At 35.6% G+C, this 27,558-nt stretch overlaps 1 protein-coding gene across 14 annotated transcripts in view; it reads left to right on the top strand.

Moving 5' to 3' along the window:
• The window catches only part of PKP4 (plakophilin 4), a 254,638-nt gene that overhangs the window by 69,304 nt on the left and 157,776 nt on the right, over positions 1-27,558 (top strand). For 13 of the 14 annotated variants that reach the window (XM_045840318.1, XM_045840234.1, XM_045839468.1 and 10 more), the window contains exon 2: positions 8,671-8,807. In XM_045840318.1, the coding sequence (XP_045696274.1) occupies positions 8,676-8,807 (132 nt within the window). In that variant the 5' untranslated portion in view covers positions 8,671-8,675. Of the gene's footprint in view, positions 1-8,670; positions 8,808-27,558 lie in introns of those variants that run through there. The other variant, XM_045840151.1, reaches the window with a different exon arrangement.

Raw genomic sequence — 27,558 nt, 5'->3', positions numbered from 1 at the left:
CCTTCTGATTTATTGACTTTATTTAGTGTTTGGAGCTTTTTTTTTAATTCTTTTGTGTACCTATTACAGGCTTCTGGTTTGTGGTCATCTTGCTGTTCATATATAACAATCTATGTATATACCAGTCTATTTTAAGTTGATGGCCACTTAAGATTGACCCATTCTTAAAGCAGTACAGTTTTACTCCATTTGTTTAACAAACTTACTATTCTATATTATCAATATCTTACTTCTACTCAAATTAAAATATTCATGCTTATTTTCTCTCATTTTTCAATAAAAATTATGTAAAGACACTCTTTCAAAAGGTGTTTTTATAAGACTCAAAAGAATGCAGATCAACTAAATGATAAAATTAGACCTGAGCAAAGAATAAATTTAATAACTGGGATAAAATGAGAACATACTTGTAGAGTTGGTGAAAAACTCAGATCTGAACTTCCTTTTTACAGCCAAATAGAGAGAGACACAGCACTAAAATTTCTAGTATTCATCATGACCTCAGGAAAAGCACAGCTTCCTAGCCTTCAATTTCCTTTTTACAGAGAAGTGTCATATGATAGGCATCTGTTCTGAAAATTCCTGTGCAGCTTTCATATCAATTCAGACTGTAAAAGTTGTCTTATCTTAGTGTTAGTCTCAAGAGTCAGAGAACTCTGTTTCCCATTCCTTCATACCCAGTGCAGGATCCCTTCTATATCATTCTTGCTACTAGATCCTCAGATCTGTGATTAAAGACCTCTCATGATGGGGAATATACCACCTTTAGAGAGCAATCAATTTTTGAAATTTTGGAGATTTGAGTGTTTGCTGCAAAAGGAAAGACCTTCCTAAACTTGTTCTCAGGACTCTAGAATTTAATTTTGATTCAAAGTAATATAATCAAACAAAGAATAAGGATATTGAGGCATCAAATGACATTCTAAGTCAAATGGACTTAGTGGATATTTACAGAACATTTTACCCCAAAGAAGCAAAATACACAGCCTTTTCAAATGTACATTGATCTTTTCAAAGGTGCCCATATATTAGGGCACAAGAATACATTAAGAAATCAAGAAAATTGAGGTCATATCAAGCATCATCTGGATCACAATGGCTTGAAATTTTCTAGAAACCAATCTCAAAGAAAAAACTCAACACTCAACTATATGAAGACTAAGTAACATGTTATTAAATAATGAATGGGTTAACAATAAGATCGATGAAAAATGTCAAAAACTATCTGGAAACAAATGAAAATGAACACACAACAGCCCAAAACCTATGGACACAGCAAAGGCAGTCCTGAAGAGGGAAGTTCATAGCAATACAGGACTACCTAAAGAAGAAAGAAGACTCGAATAAACAACCTAACCTTACATCTAAAAATACCTAGAGAAACAACAACAAACAAATCAGGCTGAGTGGAAACAGAGAAATAATCAAGATTAGAGCAGAATTAAATGACATACAGACTAAAAAAAACAATCCAAAGAATCAGTGATTCCAGGAGCTGGTTCTTTGAAAAGATAAACAAAATTGACAATACCTTTAAACAGATTCATTGATAAAATAAAAGATACAGGATCAAAAAAATAAAATAAGACACAAGAGAGGCATAGTAACAACTGATACCACAGAAATACAAAGGATTATAAGAAATTACTATGAACAACTATATGCCCAGAACGTGGACAACCTAGGCAAAATAGACAAATACTGGAAACCTAAAATTCCAAAACTCAATCAGGAAGAAGCAGAAAGCCGAAACAGATGAATAACAACTACCAAAATTGAGGCAGTAATCAAAAAAACTCCCAGCACACAAAAAGCCCTAGACCAGATGGCTTCAGGGTGAATTTTACCAAACATTCAAAGAAGAACTAACACCTATCCTTTGCAAATTATTAAAAAAAAATTCAAGAAGAGGTAAGACTCCAAAACTCATTTTATGAGGCCTGTATTAATCCTAATTCCAAAACCGGATAAAGAAAATTACAGGCCAACATCTCTAATGAATGTAGATACTGAAATGCCCAATAAAACATCGACAATCTAGATCCAGCAATACTTTAAATAAGATCATACATCACAATCAAGTGAAATTTATCCCAGGGTTGCAAGGATGGTACATTATTCCCAAAGCAGTAAACAACACATAAATAAAATGAAGGACAGAAGTCACATGATCATATTAGTAGATGCTGAAAAAGCATTTGATGAAATCCAGCACCCATTTATGGTAACAAAAACAAACAAAAAAAACCACTCAGCAATGTGGGAATTGAAGGGGCAAAACTCTCAACATAATTAAGGCTACATACAAGAAACCTACTGCCAACATCATACTCAGTGGGCAAAAACCATAAAAGTATTTCCCTTCAGATCAGGAACAAGACAAGAGTGTCTACTTTCACCATTCTTACTCAACATAGCACTGGATGTCCTAGCCACAGCAGTCAGACAAGAACAAGAAATAAAAGGCACCCAAATTGGAAAGGAGGAAGTAAGTCTGTCATTATCTGCAGATGACATAATCGTGAACATAGAAAACCCTACAGGCTCTACCAAAAAACTGCTCAACCTAGTAAGTGAATTTGGTGGCAAAGTAGAGGATACGAAGTCAATATTCAGAAATCAGTGGCATTTCTGTACACCAACAATGAACTATCAGAAATAGAACTAAGAAAAAAATACCATTTACTATAGCAACAAGAAAAATAAGTACCTAGGAATAAATTTAACCATGGAGGTAAAAGACCTGTACTCAGAAAACTATAAAACACTGAAGAAAGAAATTAAGGAAGATACGAATAAATGGAAGCACATACCATATTCATGGGTTGAAAGAATTAACATCATTAAAATGTCCATACTGCCCTGGCTGGCATAGCTCAGTGGATTGAGCTCGGGCTGGGAACCAAAGTGTCCCAGGTTCGATTCCCAGCCAGGGTACATGCCTGGGTTGCAGGCCATAACCCCAGCAACCGCACATTGATGTCTGTCTGTCTGTCTGTCTCTCTCTCTCCCCCCTCCCTTCCCTCTCTAAAAATAAATAAAATCTTTAAAAATAAATAAATAAATATCAAGTTGTTTCTAAAAATTAAAAAAAAAATGTCCATACTACCGAAAGGAATGTGTAGATTCAACACAATTCCTATTAAAATACCAATAGCATATTTCACAGATCTAGAACAAATACTTTTAAAATTTATATGGAACAAAACAGACTCCAAATAGCCTCAGCAACCTTGAGAAAGAACAAAGTAGGAGGGATTACGATACCTGATATTAAACTATACTATAAGGCCACTTTAATCAAAACAGTCTGATACTGGTGTAAGAACAGACACACAGACCAATGGAAGGGAATAGAGAGCCCAGAAATAAACCCATGTCTCAGTGATCAATTAATATTTGAAAAAGAGGGCAGTGAGCATACAATGTGGTAAAAATAGTGTCTTCAATAAATAGTATTAGGATAACTGGTACATGCAAAAAAAAAAAAATGAAACTGGACCAACTTACACCATACACTAGAATAAACTCAAAATGGATAGAAGCCTTAAATATTTTAAGTCATGATATCATAAAAGTTCTATCAGAAAACATAGGCAGTAAAATTTCAGACATCCCATGCAGCAATATTTTTGTCAATATATCTCCTAGGTTAAGGGAAATAAAGGGAAAATTAAACAAATGGAACTACATCAAATTAAAAAGTTTCTGCTCAGCTAAAGATCCCAACCATCATCTAAATGAAAAGGGAACTGACTGTATTGGAGAACATATTTGCTAATGATATTTGGACAAGGGTTTAATCTTGAATATATGAGGTCTGTCCAGAAGGCATCCAGCCATGTAATATGAAAAATAGAGATATTTATTGAAGGAGATACAAGAAAAATTGTATATAGGACAGTGACCCCTTAATCCCCTTCAAAGTAGGCACCTTCGAACCTAATACAGTTTTTACAGTCACGATCAGCTAGCTGCCCTTTTATATTTTCTTGAATCTCATCAATGACCTGAAATCTCTTCCCTTTCAAAGGTGATTTTAGTTTGGGAAAAGCCAGTCATTGCAGTGTGCCATATTTGGGCTGTAGGGGGACTGAGCCACCTGGGTGATTTGATGTTTTGCCAAAAAACTCTATACCAGATGTGATATGCAAGTGGGCCAGTTGTGATGAAACTGCCAATCACTAGTTGCCCATAGCTGTAGCCTTCTGACTCATCTGAATAGTTTTCTCGCAGGAATGTTCAAGATTAATGCAAAATTTGATGCAGATTTGTTGTTCCACTCAGTCACTTTGAGTGTGACAGCCACACAGTACAGAAGCTAACTCAAAGGTGTCTCCCCCTCCCCCCCACTAGTACAGTGATGTCATCATTATTCACTCAAGCACATTCCAGGCCACTCTTCTTGACTGCCAGGTTACATCAATGTCATGCAAACTGTCCTCATTATATTAAAATGGCTAGACTTTTTCTGGACAGACCTCATTTTATATCATTTATTTGACTCAACACCAGGAAAACAAACAACCCAATTCAAAAAATGAGCAAAGGAGCTGAATGGATACTTCTCTAAGTAGGAAATAAAGATGGCCCATAGACATATGAAAAAATGTTCAACATCACTGGCCATCAAAGACACGGAAATTAAAATCACAGTGAGATTACCTCACACCTGTCAGAATGGCCATCAACAAACAACAAGTGCTGACAAGGATGTGGAGAAAAGGGAACCCCAGTGCACTGTTGATGGGAATGCAGAGTGGTGCAGCCACTGTGGAAAACAGCATGGAGTTTCCTTAAAAAAATAAAAATGAAACTATCTTATAACCCAGCAATTCCACTGCTGGGACTATACCCTAAGGATCCTGAAACACCAATTCAAAAGAAGCTATGCACCCCAATATTCATAGGAGTGCTATTGATAATAGCCAAATGTTGGGAACAGCCCAAGTGCTCATCACTAGATGACTGGATTAGGAAACTAGTACATTTATACAGTAGAAAGAAAAGAAATTCCTACCTTTTGCAACAGCATGAATGGAACTGGAGACTATTATGTCAAATAAGCTAGTAGAAGAAAGACAAATACCACATGACCTCACTTATAATTGGGATGTAATTAACAAAATAATCTAATGAGAAAAACAGAACCTGAGACATGGAAACGTGGAACAGACTGATGGCTGTAGGAGTGGAGTGGGGGAAATGGTGGAATGAAGGGGAAGTGATTAGTCAAAGAACATGTATGAATGACCCATGGACAAAGACAATGGAGAGGGGGTGGACTGTGGGAGAGAGGGGTGAGCTAGGGGGCAAAAGGGAAAACAATTGGGACAACTGTAATAGAATAAACAATAAAAACTGTAATATAAGCAGCCAAATTTGATCCAGTGTATAAAGACACCAATAATATAGGCTAATACAAGTGTGTTACAAGACCATTAGTTTTTGGTCTAGCCCTGAGGATCATAGCCTAAAAGGTCTAACCTTGTTTATCTGTGTGTCCTTGAGAGGTTTCTAGCTATCTTCTTGTCTTCACAGTCCCTTTATTTTTGAGGTCAGAATTTCTCTTTTTGATCTATTAACTGTTCTTTTTGTTTCTCCTGCCAAGGGTTGAGCTCATAAGGAACCTGAGCTGTCATTCATTTCATCGGCTTTCCTGTGTCTGGAAATAATGACAATTCTTTCACTATCCTACTCATCGTCTCTTGAATGGATATACTTGTGTCCATTCCTGTTAATGTGTCACCCATAAGTGAAAGTAGATATGTCTCAGGGAACTTGAAGGAGAGGTGTATGCTCATTTGTCCTCCTCTTTCTATTATCTTGAATACTGATACCATTACAGCTTAAGAGCACATTGGCTTCAGGGCTGCTTTGTCTCATTCATGGTTCACTCATTCTCTCTTGAAGTTAAGGTACCTAAATCTTTTCCCCTGTGTCCTGCTGAGATATCCTAAATACAAGACCAGACATTTATTTTTATTGTTTCATCTCATAGAGGTGGCTCATTACTGCAACTTAGCAATGTTAGTCCAATTTTAATTTTATCATCTGGTAAACTCGGCATTCTTAGTCATTGAAGAATTTGAACATGCGTTATATATTATTATTTACATTGCAGCTATAGTTTTTGGTTAGGAGCGGGTGATTATTAGACCTCCCTGGCATTGCATTAGAAATCTCTATAGGGTGATAGATTTCAGTCAGCTATTTACAGATTGTGAAAGTCAGCAGTTGCCCTTTTGCCAGCCTCATTTATATGATGCTTATAATGTCGGGGTGGGGGAGCTCTAACATCATACATGCCTCACCGGAGTCTAGACACTCTGCATTTCTGTGGTTACACTGCCAAAGACAGAAATTAGACCAGTGTAACCTAATTTTTCTTTGGTGTGCCCATTTTTAGTTCTCACAAATTGTCTTTTGGACAAAATCCTTTTAAGAATCTCACCTAAGATCTGTGTCTAGCTCTTTAGTTTCTAACATGAACAGAGTCTACTTTCTGCTTTCCAAAAACAGAAATGGCATTTTCCTGCTTCCAGTTCCTTGGTACCTCTTCCATTCCCTGTGATTCTCCAGGGAGCCCCCATATGATCTAGCAACCTATTTGCAAGTTTTCTCAGGTCCTGACAATGTGATCATTCAAGTGAGGCAAGTTGGGGTAATTGAGGGAAGCATGAGACCTAATGTTTCAGTCTCTCTGCTACACAAGTACTCAGTGCTTTTTTTGTTTGCTAGTGGCAACAAGTCATAATATCATCCTGTGACTCCAGTCTTTGCTTGAGTCTTGCAACCCTTTAAGTTGTTATGAGAACTACAAGAAAATGGACAGACAACCTAGTTAGGTTTTATAACTTGTCATTAATTGTGCTCTCCCTCTTCTGTCCAGCATTCATTGTACTATTTTGGGACTGTTCCAAAGATGAAGGATAGGGGATTGTCTCACCCTCATTCTTCATTGCATGAGTGTTAGTGATTACTTGTAATGCCTGCTAGTCTTTGAGAAAGCAGAGAATGAAAACATCACCCCAGCCTATGAAAATTTCTTTGGCTGCTGAGTAGTATTTTCTTTTACAAATGTATAAATTCTTCCCAACCTATTTTCATCAGCTTTAGTGTTGTTATATCGCATCACTTGCATCTTGCTATACTGTAGGTTAATCTGATTCATATTTTGCTGCCTCAGCTAGATGATGACTCTAATGGCCAGTGACCCTTCCTTATGCCTATATCCCCTTATTACCCTGCCGAACACATGAACAGTGTGCTACTCAGAAAATGCTCACCTAATTTCATCAATTGTGAACAAAGTTATCATGATAAATATGAAATTAAGTGTGGTACACTCAGAGTGATGGAATATAATTACAATAATATAATTCTGTATCTTTCTTTGGAAAGTAAGGCTCCTTCTCTTTGTGGTAAAGAATTAAGTACTTTGCCAATGACGTTTCTATATTTTTTTTTCCAAATTATCTTTGTTCACTGAATTTATGCTTCTTTTTCCAACATATTGGTTATTTCATGGTATTATACTCGATGTTTTCAAAATTTTTTTTTTGGCATTTTTTTCCACTGTTGCATAGTAACATTTTTGTTCCTTGCAACCATCTTCTTATTTTAAGGTGTCTAATTTTTCAATGACATAGAATACTTTCATATCTTTAAATGTCTTGCATACTAATCTAGGATCTTTATGTGTGGCTTTTTTTCTTCATAGACCTCATGTCTTTAATGAGCACTCATTAAATGCAGAAAGAGTTATTTTATCCAGTTGATGGTATTTTTAAGTATTTTACATGTCAGTAGGCATACAGCACATACTAAAAAATAGTTTGCCATAAAATCATCCCATTGTATTACATAAAGAATTAGTAAAGTGCATTTTTTTAATAAGTGAGGAAAGTGGGGCTCAGTGAGGTGGTAACTTGTCCAAGATCACCTAGGTTTTGATCCTAGTCCTGCTTCAAGTCTGAAGCTTCTCCTGCTCACACTTGAGGAAACTCGTCCTTGCAGCTTTGTGCCCACCTGAGCCTTGGGCACCAAGGAAATAGGAAATGGAGAATTCAACAGCTAGAGGAGGCTTGTGGACTCTTCACGAAGGGGGAAATACAGAAACTAATCAGACCCATTTCCTGTTTCTGCTTATTAATATGTTAAGGATAAAGTGACATTCTGCATAAACCTCTTCTGTAATCGTTAAAGCATTCGAACATTTGTAGATGCTTCCTTGTATGTATACTTTTTTGAAAACTGGCCCTTATAGCATTATAGAGTGTTTATTTTTTTTTGTTTCAGTTATAAGATAATCATATTTGCTTATTGGCTTCCAATTATAAGATTCATCAATTTAATAAGCTTTTTCCTTAGTAAATTTTTAAGAGCCCTCCTCCCCAATACTTCATGCCATTTTTGACTATGATGTTTCAATATTTTCTTAGAATTTATTATCATTACTTTTAGTTTTATTTTTTAGTATTTGGTAGTACCTGCTATACTTTCAACTCTGGAAGTTGCCTTCTAAAAATTGAATAGCTGTCAGGAGTTTGGATCATTGTGTGTAGAAGTGTGTAGTACTTCCTAGGAACTGTCTGCAAATCCTCAGCCAGCCTGTTTTTATAGAGGAGCCCTTGGGAAAGTGTTAACCCTTTGCCTGCTTGATTGCAGGAGGAATGCCAGCTCCTGAGCAGGCCTCATTGGTGGAGGAGGGGCAACCACAGATCCGCCAGGAAGCTGCCTCCACTGGCCCAGGCATGGAACCCGAGACCACAGCCACCACTATTCTAGCTTCTGTGAAGGAGCAGGTACATCCTCTTATTGGAATTTGCAATTAATTATTTCTTCAGTGCCTTTAAAAATTAATCTTTGGATGTGTTTTAAATTTGTTTAACATCCTTGACGCCTTCACGTTTTCTAATTATAAGGTGTTTACATCCCTGAGTACATTGGGATGACTGGCATGTAGAGCCGCTCCAGGTGCCAGTCAGAATCGGAACATGCAGGATACTTGTACGTCTGCAAGTAAGGACAATATTGATGGTGATCGGTGTCTCTGTCTCTCCCCCATTGCAGAGTGTGTGCATGCACGCAAAGCTTCGTAAAGCATAGTTCACATTGCTGACTTTTCTACCAGGAGGTCTATAATAGCCTTAGATGTGTTGAGTGTTAACATAGGTATTATATAGGGTTGTCTCTGTTGTTTTTGGTTAAAGGCTATATTTGTTGTGTTTGTCTGAATCAAAGTATATTCATTTTGTGAACTAGTGTTCTAATACTTGTCAAACTGTGCCAGTTTGCTTCAGTGTCATGTTTATGTTGATTTTCTTAAAGCCCTTAATACTATTTGTCCTTCAAACCCAAGTAGCCTTCCAAATTAGATCTTATCTGTTGTGCTTAGAGAATTGGAATTCCTAAATTTAGTTTCTTAAGGTTTAAAAGTTTAATAAAATAAAATTAAATTTAAAGCTACAGGGATAGATTTCTTTTCTGCCCTTCTTTCCAAAACAAAACACAAATATTTGTCCTCTGTGAGGGTTACTGGGTTGGATATAATCTAATTATTAATTTTAAAAATTTTATTAAAACCCTGGGTCCTTTTTTCTCAAGAGGTATAAACTTAGATGTATATTTGCTGGAATATTCTTTAAAAATCAATATCAGTAGTTTCAGTGACTAACGATGACAAAGAGTAAAGGAATATTTAATACCTCATTATTTCACTGCTTGGTGTACCTTAGAGCTAGGTATGTGGTATGAAAGAATTAGAATTGTGACATACTGTATTTTTTGGACTATAAGATGCACCACAACTCCCCCAAACCCCCTGAAATTTGGGAGGAATAATGGTTGTTAATGCTGCTGTTGAGTTCTGTTTACATTTACATTGGTGAAATATTATGTTATTTATGTTATTAAATATTTTACATTTTTTTGCTTCAATTCTTTTTTTCCTATTTTCCTCATTTAAAACCTAGGTGTGTCTTATGGTCTGAAAAATATGGTATATCTGACATTAGAGCTGTGTTTTCAAGAAAAAATGATTTCACAACATATTATAATATCAAGATGTCAAAATATTTTCCATTCCTCCCTGAGATTATTTTTTAAACATCCCACAATTTAAGAATTTGAGAAGAGAACAAGAAAATTATAGTCAGTACTATTTTTATTTTTTACCAAACCATAGATTATTTAAGCTTCTCTCACTTTTAGGGAAGAAAAGGGGACTCTTTTTTTATTTACAGTACTCCTTCATTGTCAAGATTTGACCTGAGGAGCTATAAAATGAAAAGGCTGTGATTTATTGGGGACTCATAAAGTATACTGCATCTTTGTGAAACATGATGGTAAATTTATCAAAAGGCCCAGAACTGACTTAAAACTAGAAACTGTTTTCATAAACATAGCAACAGGAACTTTTGTATTTGTATCTTGAAACCAGATACCCTGCATGTTGAAGAAAATTGGAAACCGATCATGATTTTGTCACTGGAATGCCTTGATGGCTTCAGATGACTTGAAAATTTTATCTTTTGTCAGTAAATAGTGTTCTGAATAGATATTGTCTGGGAGATGGCAAGAAAGGTTTCAGTTTCTCAAGATAGCCCCAAAAACCCACTGATATTTGTCATTTATTAGAAGAATTATACCTCCCAGATTATTGTTTTAGTAAGAGTATATATTCTACTCTTTGCTTCTATTCCTGTTCTAAGAATTTAAGTTCATTAATATACATTTATAGTTTTCATTTTCAATTTCTTTTAAAGTTGCTTGTTCAGTGCTCAGTCAGTATTTCAGTTATTTGGCCTAAGATGTTGTATCTATCTCTTATTCCAAGATACTCACCTGACTTGAAATAGCTAACTCTAGCTTGCATAGGATTTTTGTGGCACCAGGTAAGATGCTCTAATTTCCATATAATGACATAAAAATTTCTTAGGACTTTCCTAAAATATGTCACTCCCTATCATCTGCCCAATGTGACAGAGCACAGAAAAGTTAGAAAGTTAGGAATAAGAAAATCAGTTAAAATTTATCTTGTATATTTGACTTTAAAATATTAGAATGTGACTTTCTTAGTTATGTTAGACTCAAATGGAATAGTTAATATTATATTGTGTCCTTGATCATGTTTTGTGTCAGCAGTCATATTCTTGGATGGGATGCATGATTATTTCAAAATATGCCATTCTGCTGTGCAATGCTCATAGCCATGGATTGATGGTATCAGTTCCACTGATCTCAAAGAACAGACCTTGTTTGATGGCAGCTGTATCTCAAGAAGGATGTTTCATTACACTACAGAGGGAAGAGAGCACTTTCAGTGCAACTGGGTAGATGGTCTAGGTTCCAGTCCTATCTTCACTACTTACTGTGTGATATTGGGAAGATTTCTTTAACTTCTCTATGCTTTAGTTTCTCTTCTGTGAAATAAAGATAATAATAGTTATTGAGGGCATTAAATTAACTCATGTAAAATACAGCAGTGCTCATAGTAAGGACTAATATTACTATTGTCATCGTCACTTGTACATAAGAAGAAAAAGCTCTCAGGGAGAACTGGTGGTTCTATTTTTAAATATATATAGGGGTTCAGTGAGCCTTCTTAGACATTGATTTGAAGGCAAGACAACATTCAGAATATTGAGCCATATTTATGCTGTGACAGTATTTCACTTTTGTGTGGAATTAAACTCTCAAAACTTCACCATGTTGGTCTCACAGAACAGTTTTAGTATATATTATAAGAAATAGAGCACGTGAAAATCATTTTTTTAGCATGCTGATTTTGTGCAACCCCAAACATAACATCAAGGCACTTGGCTAAAGAACTGGAAAGTGGTATATCTCAGCACACATCTAACTTTTGAGAGGAAAGGTGTAGATTCTTGAATAAAGCACATTCAAGCCACTAAAGTAGTTGGTACATGTTCTCTCTAGGCAATTTATGGAAAGAAGTTGGGAAGGAAATGACAGGCAGCCAGAGCAGCTGTTAACAAATCAGTAGTCTGTTACTATCTGAAATTGGTTTTAGGGTGTCATAAAGCAATTGAATTTTCCTCTGCAGGACCACTCCTTTTTAGGGTCTAGAAGCCAGAAGCTGTTTCTTATTCTTTGACAAAATGATGATATTCATATTCCCTCTCTTTTGTAATGTGATAACCTTTCATATTTACATCAGTCATATAGGTTTGTGCCTATGCAATTATTTTGTTTTGAAGTCCTTGCTCTTGTGCATATAGAAAGGAAGAACCTACTTCTGTTCAAGTGCTACCTCTTTCCTGAAGCCATGGTCACTCGGCCTGAAGTCAGCTCCTGACCTCCCTTAGGACTTTAAACGACTGCTGTGGCACTTACTGCACACTTCTTTGGATTATATAATCAGCTACCTAAGGACAGAGCCATGTTTTATACATTTGTTTCACACACATTACCACCTTTAATATATTAGGTGGTAACCTTTAATATATTAGGCCTACACTTAAATGATTATTCAAGAAAGGAATGGATGAATAATACTGGCTATCAGAATAATTTGTCTCCAATTGGTCGTTTTTTGAAGATCGTGAGACCTATGGCCACATTGATAGAAATGTTACTAAGCAAGAGAATCTCAGCACCTAGAAAACTAATTACTCAGCTGTATATTCTTTTCCTGAAGACAATTTGACTTGCATATATCCATACTGATCTAGGAATCAAATGCAGTTTCCACATGAAGCAAACTAAATTTCATTTTATATTGATGTCAAATAATGACATAAGGTTAGAAAAGTCATGTCCCATCTGTCTTAACTTAGCTGAAAATTAAGTGTAGGGAATAAAAGGATATGGTTATCTTGGTGATATCAAAGAATTATCTACCAATATCATCTATACCAGGTAATATAAAAAACCATTGAAGAAATGTCTCTCAGTTAAGGATCATGCTTTGAGAGTAGTAGAAAATCAGCCTATGGGAATAACAAAGAAATGTGATCCTTGGACTTAAACCTGAAATTACAGGAAATGTCAAGTGAACTTTAAGCTACCAGTTGGCTATAATCAGCATCATCATTTGGCAGGTTCTACTGTTTAGTTCAGCTCCTAATAAAGAGTCCAGGAATTCAAGATGAATACAGATGTTGGACACAAGGAAATTTTTTTTTGGTATTCTGATCATTTTCAAATATCTGGGAAATTTGAGAATGTTCTAATGCCTAGCTTAATATCTTATACAAGCTAAAGAAAGATAAAGCAAGATAAAGAAATGTGGCCAAATGTGATGCCTTCAAAGCTCCCTTTCTCCTCTTACGAAAACCTAGGCTAAAATGCTATATTCATTCTTGCAATGGACAGGTTGTCTTTGGATGCAGAGGCACTGGAATTTGGTAAGACACCGTCTGCTCATCCAGAACTTTGCCCCCATTTCTACACATTCACTTCACAGGCACAAAGGAAGTAGTAAACCAAGGGCCATGTGCAGGCTATTATTATCATTTGGGAGAGTAAACTTTACTTTTACAATTGACAGGATAGGATCCTGGATTGTAGAAACACTCTTTTTTAAAAGACCATGTGGCTAATCGTGAATAAGGTTAACAAGTATATTTCCTAGCTCTTTATAATATATAAGTTGATTTACATTCTGTAAAATCACACATGTACTACTTATGATACTCTTTTATCTTTTGTAATGATGTTGCTTGAATGTTTGAGATCTCTATTTGAACTTAGCCATATTCAGCCACTCTAATTTCCATTCCACTGTTCTCCCACAAATCATACTTCTTACTTTTGGTTTATGATTTTAGAAGTTGGAATCCAGTTTTAAGGTCGTGGCCATTTTAGATAGCATGAAATGGTAAGCAAAGAATAGATGACGTAAAACATAATGATTGTATCAGTATATACTCTTACTCTGGTGAAGTCCTAAATTAGATACCATGTGTACTTCTTTTGTTATCTTTGAGTGAAAATTGAAATGTTCTTCACTTGTGAGGCTCTCAAAGAGAACACTACCTTTCAAGACAATATTTTCCAACTTTTGTGAAAATTACAATTCTGCCTTCGTATTAACTTGTGATATTTAAATTTCAAAGACTAAAATGAGTGTCATGAGAGATCCTTACTTTTTGAAGATAAAGTAAGGAAATTTGGAGCCCAACTGTGCTCATATTGATATTACTTCATTTTTACATGGATATATTAGCCTCAGTAATTACACACCCTTCCTGTATGGCAGCATGCCCAGAACTGAACCTATTCCAGTACAATTATTTACTTTATTCCCCTGAAACTGAAACAACTTAACTGTTGTGCACCTGCCTTTGCAACCTCCTTTTATTCGGCCCCTAAGTTTATTTACAATGAAGTAGTTCTCACTGACACACCTCAACAGTATGAAGAAGACAAAATTTTTATTTCAGCTATAAACAAGTGTAGTTTGTAGCTTAGCTAAAAGCCCTGTACTGGAAGTACAATGCCTAAAAGTTCACAGTTTTTTTTTATTAGTAACTTAGTAATTTTTTTATTGGTAACTGAATTATCCTGGTGATTGTACTTATAGTGAATTCTGTGCCTGAACTGCATCCTCAAATACAAGTGCTAGACTTCTTTCAACACTGTTTGGCCAGCGTTCAAGAATTCTGAACCCTGATACTTGGTTCTCAAGAAATGAGTTTTCTCTTAAGTTGCGTGTTCTGTGGTAACAAATGTAATATTTCTCTTCCATGTGTTAATGATGTAGGTATCTCCCACTTCAGGTATCTGTGATGGAGGTGAATCAAGGGGTGAAAAAAAAATAAAACAACTGTAATAGCATAAACAATAAAAGATGCATTAAAAAATGCAATACAGTGTGGCAAATAGGTTTATTCCATATTTGAGTCTTCAAAAAAAATTCCCTCAGCAATATAAAAAAGTGGACTGCCAAGTTAGCAGATGACAATTATAGCTAACATATATTTAGAATGTGCCCATGTTTCCTAAGAAACTGATGAATGATCATTTGAACCTGTTAGAAAAATTCACCAATTCTACATATCCTAGGAATACATTCTGAATAAATGAGTATTCTATTTGATTCAATTACAGACATTTTTTTAGGTGCATTGACAAATTCCAGGAATTTGAACAGATTCCATCTGGCTTTTCACACATAGTTAGCTCACTTATGCAGGATGTGGAATACATAGTAGGTTCCCCAAAATATTTATAGGGTTAATGAATTAAGAATGTAAAAGTCCTCACTGTCCCCCTGTAGTTAACTCATACTTTCTTTTAACTAAATAAACTACGTTGGTTGACAGCTTCTTGTAATCAAAGCTTTCTGTTCAAGAAAGGGAGGGGGTAGGGAAGGGGAGTGGTAAGGAGACATACAAAGATGATGTGCTTCATAGTTTCTACCTTCAGAAGAATGCAGAAGCACAAACCATATTGGATACTTTTAGTCTTTGAAATACTTTTATGTGCAGTAATTGGCACATTGTGAATATTCATTAATCTGAAATACAAAATCCAAAAACATACTTTTACCCCTTTTTTAATTTAAGCACACTATAGAAATATATTTATTATCAGTTTTATGTAAATTTGTTAACTTAGGCAATCTTAACTTTAGTATACCAGTGAATTAGCATTACATTTCTTACACATTTGAAAATAATAGAATATTTTTATTAATACTTAAAGCCAACCCTGACTTGGCATGTTTAAAATAATTTCCCTATTTGCTGACAATTCCTATTTGGAGTTAAATTATGAATATATAGAATAATTTTTCCCCTGTACATGCAAAGTTTATGCTATTAAATTTGAAATGAGTGACTGCTGAGTTGGTGAGATTAAATGGATGACAGCATCATTCAACACTGAATTCTCTGCACTGCATGATCATTTTTCTTTTTAGAATTACTTCTGCAGAGACAAATATTTCAGAAACATATTTTTCCCCTCAGGTACAATGTTGAAGTTATTCCATGCTATAGCAAAACAGTATCTTCCTGTTTAAGTGTTCCCAATTTCTAAATTGCCTTTTTTGTTATTTCTGCAGAATGGGTTCATATGGTCTTACTGCATGTGTTTGTATTTTATGCATGTATTGCTTCCAAACTGATTAGATCTGCATATAGTTTAGGTTATGATAACTTTGTTTTAGGCATTCCTAACACAAATCATTTTAAATGGATAGTTTTTTTAAGTTGTTCAAAGACACATATTTTATCTATGTTTTATCTTACAGAACTGTGAGGTTTTATGCATTCAAATCTTAATAATACAGGGTTTACAAATAATAGAAATAGTGAGCAAGCTGATTGAAAGAGCACACAATTGAAATTTGAAGATAAAAGCATGTTGTATAACTAAATTCTATATTAATCATATCAGAGATGAAAATGGCTATCATAAACTGGAAGATTGTTTTCTTAGAATTGATCTCTCTTGGCTCTTGATAAAAAAATATATTTTCTTTTAAAATTTGGAATCCAAGGCATTTCAATATATAGACTATTCAATTTATAGATTTTTACATATGACAGTTTCTGTAAAGCATCATGACATAAAAAAATATGTTGTTCATGTGGTATCACCTATCCTAAAAGCATGCATCTGATTTGTAAGTTTTCCTAAAATCATTCCTAAAGTCTAAACAGGATAAAGGTCCCTAGCCACTGCATGTGAGGGAACTAATTCTTACTGTTTGCTCCATATTTAACTTTTCTTTATTCTGTTACTCCTTTAGGAACTTCTTTTCATCATAAAATTGATGTGAATTATTATTTCTCCCCTTTGCAAAATATTTTATAAATGTTTTGTTAAAAAAAAAAAGAGTAAGCCTGCCAAAGTGTGAACTAAACCAGCACCTCCATTTTTTTCATGACCTTAGGGACCTCATGTTTCTTCCTTTAAAGCTATAATGTTTTGAAGTGGGAGAGTCTGGTGGAGTTTTCTCATTGCACCATTTTCTCACTTTTTAAAAATGTACTCTATTGATTATGCTATTACAATTGTCCCATTTTTTTCTCCCCTTTATTCCCCTCCACCCTGTACCTCCCACCAATTTTCCCCAACCATACTCCATGTCCATGAGTCATACATTTAAGTTCTTTGGCTTCTTCATTTCCTATACTATTCTGAACCTCCCCCTGTCTGTTTTGTACCTACCATTTATGCTTCTTATTCCCTGTACCTTTCCCCCTATTTTCTACCCTCCCGCTCCATGCTAATAACACTCCAGGTGATCCCCATTTCTGTGATTCTGTTCCTGTTCTAGTTGTTTGCTTAGTTTACTTTTGTTTTTCTTTTTTAGGGTCAATTGTTGATCGTTAGAGTTTGTTGTCATTTTACCATTCTTAGTTTTGATCTTCTTTTTCTTAGATAAGTCCCTTTAACATTTCATGTAATAAGGGCTTGGCGATGATGAATTAATTCCTTTAACTTGACCTTATCTGAGAAGTACTCTAACTGCCCTTCCATTCTAAATGATCAGTTTGCTGGATAGAGCAATCTTGGATATAAGTCCTTGCCTCTCATGATTTGAATGTTTCTTTCCAGCCTCTTCTTGCCTGCAAGGTTTCTTTTGAGAAATCAGCCAATAGTCTTATGAGAGCACTTTGTAGGTAACTGTTTCTTTTTCTCTTGCTGTTTTTAAGGTTCTTTCCTTATCTTTAATCCTGGGTAATGTAATTATGATGTGCTTTGGTATGAGCTTCCTTGAGTCCAACTTCTTTGGGACTCTCTGAGCTTCCTAGACTTCCTGGAAGTCTGTTTCTTTTGCCACATTAGGGAAGTTCTCCTTCATTATGTTTTCAAATAAGTTTTCCATTTCTTGCTCTTCCTCCACTCCTTCTGGCACCTCTATAATTCAAATGTTGGAATGTTGAAAGTTGTCCCAAAGGTTCCTAAGCCTCTCCTGATTTTTTTTTTTTAATTCTTACGTATTCATTCTGTTGTGGTTGAGTATTTATTTCTTCCTTCTGTTCCAAACTGTTCATTTGAGTCCCAGTTTCCTTCCCTTCACTGTTGGTTCTCTGTACATTGTCCTTTGTTTCACTTTTCGTAGCCTTCACTTTTTCCTCTATTTTGTGACCATACTCAACCATTTCTGTGAGCATCCTGATTACCGGTGTTTTGAACTATGCATCTCATTGGTTGGCTGTCTCTTCATTGCTTAGTTGTACTTTTTGTGGAGCTTTCATCTATTCTTTTGTTTGGGCCATATTTCTTTGTCTCAGAGTGCATGTTTCGTAGTAAGGGGCGGAGCCTTAGATATTCTGGGTGGTGCAATTCAAGTAGCTGCATTGTGGTGCTGTCTGTGGGGGAGGGGTCCAAAAGGGAACAATGCTGCTTGCTCAGCTCTTGGCTGGCTTTCAGTTACTTCCTCCACTACCCACAAGCAAATTGGGCCCTTCCTGGTGCTGATTCCCAGGTGGGTGGGTTTGTGTACGTTCTAGGACCCTGTGGGTCTCTACATCAAACTCTCCTGTGAGGCTGGAAGTGTCTTCTACCGCCTCAACCCCCACAGGTTTTTTCATTCAGAGGTTTTGAGGCTTTATTTCCCTGCACTGGAACCCTGGGTTGTGCAGTCTGTCTTGCTTCCTAGTTCCTCCCAGTTTATCTGCACTCGAATATGGTACTGCTCACTCTGCCAGCCACCACTTTGCTCCAGTCCTCCAGCCACCACCTTGCCTGCCCTGGTCCTCCATCCACTGCCTTGCTGTGAGTCCTTTCCACCCTGGCTGCCTGTCTTTGCCCCTCCTGCCAGTCTGGATGAATATTTCTTTAACTCCTTGGTTGTCAGACTTCCATACAATTCAGTTTTCTGGCAATTCTGGTTATTATTTTTTTTTAATTTGTTGTTGTCCCTCTTTTGGTTATGCGAGGAGACAGTGTATCTATCTTTGCCTTCTTTTGGCTGGAAGTCCCCTCTCATTGTTTAAGGAAGTGAATATTGTTTTTGTTTAATGTATCCTGTTAAGAGTAGGGTCTTGATTTTTTTTTTTTTAAAGATTTTATTTGTTTATTTTTAGAGAGGGAAGGGAGGGGGAGAGAGAGAGAGAGAGAGAGAGAGACAGAGACAGAGAGAGACAGAGAGAGAGAGACAGAGAGAGACAGAGAGAGCAGAGAGAGAGAGAGAGAGAGACATCAATGTGCGGTTGCTGGGGGTTCTGGCCTGCAACCCAGGAATGTACCCTGGCTGGGAATCAAACCTGGGACACTTTGGTTCCCAGCCCGCGCTCAATCCACTGAGCTATGCCAGCCAGGGCAGGGTCTTGATTTTTCAGTTAGAAAAGTATAATGAAAAAGTAAAAAAATTTTTAGATATTCTTGATTGAGAAAGACTTTAGAGTAGTTTGAACAATATTTAAATACAATGTTAAAAGTTTTTCTAAGCAGAAAATAAGTCCCTAAATATAGAGATTTGAAGGGTCATAACATTTCAGACATCAACTTTGAAAGAGACAAAAACTTTTTCTTGGAATAACCTTGAATCTTTACATTTACAAAGATAAAGGAGGAAAAACTCTACAAGAATTCAGATAAAAGAAATGGTTTATCTGCAAAAGGTAAAATCAGGCTGACATCTAGCTTTGATGAAGCAATAGGTATCAGAAGATCATAAAGCTATATGTTTAGAGTGTTGAAAGAAAAATGCTTATAATCGAAGAGTTTTATACCTGGCTAAATTGTCTTTAATATGTGAAAGATTAATATGATATTCTTAGATACTCAGAGCTCATGAAGTAGTATGTCCCACCTTGTACACTAGTTTGTTTTTGATAATTGAAAATATATTCTCTTCATATAATAATCAGCTTAATAATAATAAGTTTAATTTGAAATTCAAGAATGAGAAATTCATGTTGTAAAGCAACTAATGCATTTTATCTTACTCAATTAATAGTCCAGAGTAGGAATCAAGGGTTACTACATGTTATCTGTTAGATTTTGCAGTTCTTCTCCTGTGTTCCCCTACTTCTTTTGGTCTGCAAGCTACGTACTACTTCAAGTAGTTCAGGTGGATGTTACTCTATTTGATGACTTTCAGTATTGGCCATTGGTACTATTATGATTTACTCTTGTTAATAGTAGCTAAACTTCTTACGTCTTTTAAACCCTCAGATGGAGAATGCCCAATCAATGCAGAGTCACATTTAGTAATACAGTGGCATTTTTCATTGTCCCCAAACTTAAAATGTTTTGTAGCCTATAAACTTACTTCGAATGACTTCAGTCATGGTTTATTGGCTTTTTAAAAATGCAAAGACAAGAAATACACAGTTTGAATTGGGAACAAAGTCTTATACGTGTTTCTTTCTTTCTTGGACCTGTGAATATTTTTTTAATTTTTCTTAAAATATCAGTATTCATAATATGGTATTAGTTTTGTTAAGATATGTGATCATTTAGAAAAAGTCTTGTAAGGAATTCCCAACGGTGTTCTGGACTGTAAAAGATGAGAATTATGTCTGTAGCACAGGACAAGGTAAGCAACAATATTTTAGCAGATACTTGTCTAATGAATGAATAAAATAAATATAATCTATGTGGAGTAATTACAAATGAGTAAGGAAAAAGAGTAGCTACCTAATGAAAGGCAGGTATTTGACATTTATAGGCAGTTGGCAAAAGAAAGAATATAAATGACCCATATGCATGTGAAATAATGTTCTTACCTCATTAATAATTATGGAAGTACAAATTAAAATGAGAATATGGGTACTTTTCAGTTAGAAAAGTATAATGAAAAAGTAAAAAATTTTTTAGATATTCTTGATTGAGAAAGACTTTAGAGTAGTTTGAACAATATTTAAATACAATGTTAAAAGTTTTTCTAAGCAGAAAATAAGTCCCTAAATATAGAGATTTGAAGGGTCATAACATATTCAATTGGCAACAGTTAAAGATAGAACAGTGTGAGTGCAGTGATTTTAGCAATTATATCTAGTGTTGGTAAGAATAAATTGGCTCAATCATTTTGCAAATCAGTTTAGTGATCTGTATTAAAGGCCTTAAAAGTGATGTATCTTTGATTCAGAATTCTAATGTAGGGATCCATTCTAAAGAAATAGTACATGTTAACACAAATACATCCATCATCGCGGTATTCAAAAACTTAGCAACAATCTGATTGTCCAGTGAAAGTAGAATGATTACAAAATAGTTACATGTTTTTACATAGCCATTAAAAATTATTTTTAAAGACATTTTAATGGTGTTGGGGAAAGTTCACAATACAAATGAAAATTTAAGGCATCTAACCCATATGCATAGAATTTTGCTATAGAAATACACATTTACGTATATATGTACTTGTAATAGTGCACTCATAAATGAAACAGGAAACACTCCTAAATATTGAGGAAGCACCTTTGAATGGTTCTCCCCTGATATTTTCCAAATCTCTTAGAAAAGAGATATAAGTGCTTAATAAAAAGTCTGAAGCCACAAAATAATATGATGGGTGTTGGGACTTCACAAAAATAGTATTTCCATTAACTAAGGTTTACAGAGAAGGGGGGAAAAGTAGTTTATATTGGTTACAAGATGTGGAAAGCTTGTTAGATTAATTGTAGTTGAAATAGAAAATTTAGCATGACTATGGTAGCAGTCTTCAGATTCAGAAGGGTATCATGGCAGAGTGGTAAGAGCAGAAGCTTCTACTTCTACCACTAGGTATTCTGGGTGGCCTTGAACAGCCTACTTTGGAGGGAGGCTCCCTGTCCTCATTTATAAGATGAGAATATTGGCTCCAATCTTAGTAAAATAGTAGGTACTCACTGTGTATTTATTACAGTTGTCCTTGAGAGATGGTATCTAGAAAGGTACTAAAAGCAGGATGTTCTATCCCGGGGCCACTTGGGAGCAGCCTGGATCAAGATAAAGGAATTCTCAAAGGCTGAGGAAGGTGAGCCAGCTAGAGTTTATATGCCTAAGAGCTTGTAAACAGCCATGCTGATGAAGATTATGGGAGGATTCAATGTCTGTTTGGGCACATAAAGATAGAAGTTGTGTCATATTAAAGTAATTCTGCAAATCCTGACTTTTTGTAGATATATTTACAGAGTATATTCAGAAATCTCATTAAGAGATTCCTCAGATATATATTTATCAGGAATTTTACAATGTATTATTAAGAGAAAGAAGATGCAGAGTTTATAAAATACCCCTTTTGTAGACTGCCCCACTGCAGGATATAAACTCTAAGGATGCTTGCCACTATATTCCAGAGCTGAGAATAGTATTTGGCACTAACCGGCTCTCAGTACTTGTTGAATACATATTTGTTGAAAATGTTTGCATTGTCTTGGAAAATAAATAGGAAAACAAACACAGGTGTTCCAATGCAACATCAAACTGACATTAATTACCTAGGGGAGGTGAGGGAAGAAACCTCCTGTGCCCAAAACAAAGTAGGAGGGAGCTATCCAAGGTTTAAATATAAAGTTTCTTCATGACATGTATATAACAGCTTATAATATCCATCCATTTCTTCCTGGCTATTAGAAAAATCAATTCTAAACAAAATTAGTCATCAAAAGAGATTTGTTCAAAAATAGATGTTTGCTTCTAAAGTAAAATGGTGGTCTTTGCATCTTGACTAGGACCACACCACACTTTGTCTTCTGCTTGTGCAGACATCAGCCCTTCAAACCCAACAGCCTAGTGCCGGTATATTGACTACATTTTGAAATGATATCGCTCATCTCTCTTGTCAGGGTGAGGTTTGTACTGACATGATTATATTTTCTAGCTTTTAAATGCTTCTAGCAATACTTCATTTATAATGTAGCCTTAGTGAGTCATGTCTAAGCCTGAAGAAATACAAAGAAGTTGAGAATTTGTCACTGCTGTGATGGCACATACCCATAATCTATTCCTGCCTTCCATAACCTGGATGCAATCCAAAGCCAGTTATAATCACGCTGACTGATTTATTTGAACTGGCAGAGCTCACATCAGTATACTCTCTAAATAGTCCCTTATGATATATTCTTACACAGAAGAAGGTAAATCTAGTAATTAGGACTGTCATATTTTATGACGAGAGGTATACAAAAACTATGTAGCCATTTCCAGTACAATTCTTGTATTTGAAGAATAATGCCCCAGCTTTGAGGTCCTTTATCCCAGGCAGACTAGAAATGAACAATAAAATAGAATAGATTGGCCACAAACTACAGTGAAGCACAATATCCAGTTTGCTGTTCTGTGGCTGTTTTAGCTAGCAGTTTCACTGTTCTAAATAGGTTTTTAAACATCTCAAGGAAACCATGTTGACCAATAACAAGTTTCCATTTCTGTAGCAGATTAGCACTGGAAGGGCAAACACCTTGACAGCTCAGAAAAATATTTATCAAAAGGCATTCTCAAAGCCAGAAAGCCCCTGGGACCCTCTAGAAGAGGTGCATAGAGCCCTGGGGACTTTAGTTTGTCCTGAGGACATCACTGTACCCTAGTGAATACTTTTAAATGTTACTCTTGTCATTATTTATAGTAATAATCTGATAATCCAGACTTACTTGTGAACTCTTACAGAGTTTCACTGTATTCTTCTAAAGAATTCTTTAGTTTTTAAATTTATCTTGGTTTGGTGGGAGGAATACAGGCGTTGATATCAAGCTAACCTGGTTCATATCCAGACTTCTACAAATAACTTTATGGTATTGGGAAGACCCCTTAATTTCTCATAGCCCATTTCCTCCTCTATAAAATTATAATAATAGTGCTCAGTTTGCTGGTTGTTGTAGGTCATATAATTAAAATGCTAATTAATTACTTGATACTTATTAGATGGTCAAGTTTCAATTTAGAAGCAGAGCTTTCTCAGATGTTTCATAAGTAGTAAAATTTTCTTTCTTTGGGGTTTTTAGTGGAAAAGTTGGCATTCAAATCTCATTGCCCCTGAAATTGCTATAGCAAGATGAAGACACACTTAGTGTAGAGTATTGTTTAGTCTGTTGCTGATTATTTCCTGGAAAGCATTAAACTTATTTTTCATTTTCCTCTACCAGAAATCTTTAATTCCCAGTGTTTTACTTTTGTTTATTTGGTGAGTTGAGAAAATCCCCCATTTTTTCTTTTTCAAACCTGCCGTAGGACTCCTCCTACTTTGAAATGCATTTGAACATTCTGTAGTCAAAGTAATGTAGCATGATTATTCTGAAAGAGCTCTCTGGTGGATCTGAGAAGCTAACAGTTGTTTTGAGAATATGAGCAGTGGTTGGATGGAAGTAGTATGTTCTGATTCACAGTGCAGGGTGATATGCTGAAACAGTCTAGTTTCTTCCAGGTACTAATTCCATCATAGAGAGTAATGCTTTGTTTTGAATCTTAAAGATTATCAAATTATATTGATAAGAATGCATTTATTTACTTAAATAAGTTTATGAAGATGAATTATTTCTTGGAAACTTTTTAATATATTAATATTGGGACCCCAGTGCTCTGTAATATATTGTTCAATAAGTCTTCTTATTTATCTGTGACATGTGTAGGATTCATATCAAATGGAGAGATAAGGAAAGATAAGACATTACAAATAAAATGAATAGTAAATTCCAATTGGACATAGCAATTCCTGATTTGCTTTTTTTACTGGATGCTGAAGAATAGTGCTATGATACAGTGGCATTTAGTGAGTGTCTATATGCTAAGTACAAATTATTGACATTTCTTAATTATTGTTAATAATTATTGAACCTAATGTATTGGGTTGGCCAAAAAGTATGTTCAGGTTTTTCCATAAGTTGGCTCTAGTAGTGCTTAGTTGTCTCTAACTTCATTCTAAACAGTTTTATTAGAGTTTATTGTAACAGCTGTTTTCAGCATGCATATAAAAAATCTTACCAAATGGTGAATTTTTGTGTAGCCATTTTAATATTGAAGATGGAAGAAAATAAGCAACATTTTCAGCATATGATTTATTATTTAAAGAAAGGTAAAAACCCAAACTGAAATGTAAAGAAAAAAAAAGATTTGTGCAGTTTGTGGAGAAAGTGCTTGTGACTCCTTGAATGTGGTTTGAGAAATTTCATCCTGGAGATATGGCACTAGACAATGCTCCACAGTCAGGTAGACCAGTTGAAGTTCATAGCTATCAAATTGAGATTAATTGAGAGTAACCATCATTATACCACATGGGATTTATACTCAAAATATCCAAATCAAGCATTGGAAAGTATTTACACCAGTTTGGTCATGTTAATCACTTTGATGGCTTGAGTTCCATATAAGGTAAGTGAGAAAAACCTTCTTGACTGTATTTATGCAGGCAATTCTCTACTTAAACTAACAAAAATGTTCTATTTTTGAAACAAATTGTGATGGGTGATTAAAAGTGGATACTTTACAATAACGTGGGTCAGAAGAGATTGTGGGGCTAACAAAATGATCTACCACCAGCCAGACCAAAGGCCGGTCTTCATCCGAAGGTGATATTGTACATATGGTGGGATTGGAAGGGAGTCCTCTATTATGAGCTCCTTTCTGAAAACCAAACGATTAATTCAAACAAGTTCTGCTCCCAATTACACCAACTGAAAGCAGCACTTCACACAAAGAAATGGGAATTAGTCAACAGAAAATGCATAATCTTCCATCCAGATAACCCAGGACCTTGTGCTTCTTTGATGACCAGGCAAAAAGTATTACAGGTTGGCTGGGAAGTTCTAATTCATCCATCGCATTCACCAGAAATTATACCTTCAGATTTTCATTCATTTTGATCTTCACAAAATTCTCTTGATGGAAAAAATTTCAATTCCCTGGAAGACTGAAAAAGGCACCTGGAACAGATCTTTGCTCAAAAAGATAAAAAGTTTTGGGAAGATGGAATTATGAAGTTGCCTGAAAGATGGCACAAGTAGTGGAATAAAGTGGTGCATACATTGTTCAGTAAATTTATTGGCAGAAGTGAAAAATCTGTCTTTCATTTTTATTGGCATACTTTAAAACCAAATGAATCCTTTGGCCAACCCCATACGTGATACTTTGTCTTTATCACTTCATGTAATCCACTTACAGTCCTGTAAGTCTGTAGCTGTTGTTATACCCATTTTGCAGATGAGGAAGCTGAAACTTAGAGAGATTGTGGAACTTAAGTCTACCAGAATGTAAGTACTATTATCCATACAGATGCCTAGAATATGACATGCTGCATAATGGGCCCTCAGTTGTTATTTGTTGGATAACTGAACTTGCTCAAGGTCACACATCTGGTTAGAAATCTAGGGATTAACAAAGGATTCAATTCTAGGGGGCTTTCTGATACTAAAGCCTAAAATTTGAACTTACTCCATTTTCCTTAATCTGCCTTCTCTCAATCTGCTATGTATTAGACAGTTTCAGAGAAATAGAGGACATGATCCCTGCCCTCCATTTACATACTTTAGTGAAGATGATTTTATATCAGTAAAGGTGTTCAGAACATATTTCCTAAGCTTCAGAATAAGAGCTGAGGCAGCTAGGTACTAAAACAGTTCTGTGTAAATATTTGTTGATTGGGCTTCAGGTTTTAATTGGTGTAAAAATGAAACATCAGAATATATTGGCTTAAATAAAAAGGGTAATATATTTCTCTCTCACAAAACATTCCAGAGAGTAGTGGTCCAGTTAGCCATGGAAGCTTTGCCATGTTATTGCCATCTGAGTCTGAGGCAGCTCTCAGTTCTCATTAGGTCTAGGCCAACAGGTTGGGGTAAAGAAACCAGGGGAGCCAGTGGTCTAGAAGAGACTTGTTCCCCCTCATAGATGTGGAACTTGGTCACATGGGCTACAGCAAGTTGTCCCAGCTTTTGGGACTACAGCCTCCAGCTGAGTAGCCTGGAGAGCAGTTTCTGCCGTAGTCTACTTGGAAAGAGTGTGAGTGCCCTGGTACCCAGGCCTTGTTGTGCTTCTTCTCTTCTCTGTGTGCCTTATTGTGCCCTGCTTTTGGTTACTGTTAGGCTAAGCTGAGCTGTTCTTAATGTTCCTTGGTCCAGAAATGACCAGAATCAGAATCATTATACTGATTTTTAAATTTTGCAGGAGATAGTTTTGTTTCTCTGTTTAATATTTGTAATAAAGCAGTGCTATGGAGAGTAAACTAAAATTTTATTTCATTGGGTTATCAATAAGCTCCTATTTTGAAATGCTTTAGGCTCATCTCCCTTTTAAGCCTTAATATACCAATTTTAAAAATTCAACAAATATTTTTCCACTTAAGTTTTACTTATTTTATTTTTAAAAATTTTTTATTGTCATTCAATTATAGTCATCCTCATTTTCCCCCATTGCTCTCTCCTGCCCTGTCCCCTCTACATTCAGTTCTCCCCCTGACCCTCAATTTCCCTTGTCCATGGGTCCTTTATACATATTCCTTGACTTAACCCTTCCCCTTATTTCCCCATTATCTCCCTTCCCATTCCCTTCTGGTCATTGTCAGATTATTCTTCTTGATTTTCATGTCTCTGATTATATTTTGCTCACTTGCATGTTGTGTTGATTAGATTCCACTCATACTTGAGATTAGTATATGGTATTCGTTCTTCACCACCTGGCTTATTTCACTTAGCATAATGCTCTCCAGTTCCA

The sequence above is a fragment of the Phyllostomus hastatus genome, unplaced genomic scaffold, assembly GCF_019186645.2.
Source record: "Phyllostomus hastatus isolate PE091 unplaced genomic scaffold, TTU_PhHast_1.1 phas_contig_1, whole genome shotgun sequence".
NCBI classification, from domain to species: domain Eukaryota; kingdom Metazoa; phylum Chordata; class Mammalia; order Chiroptera; family Phyllostomidae; genus Phyllostomus; species Phyllostomus hastatus.
Note: the sequence above shows the minus strand (reverse complement) of the source record. Positions and strands in the feature narration are given on the sequence as shown.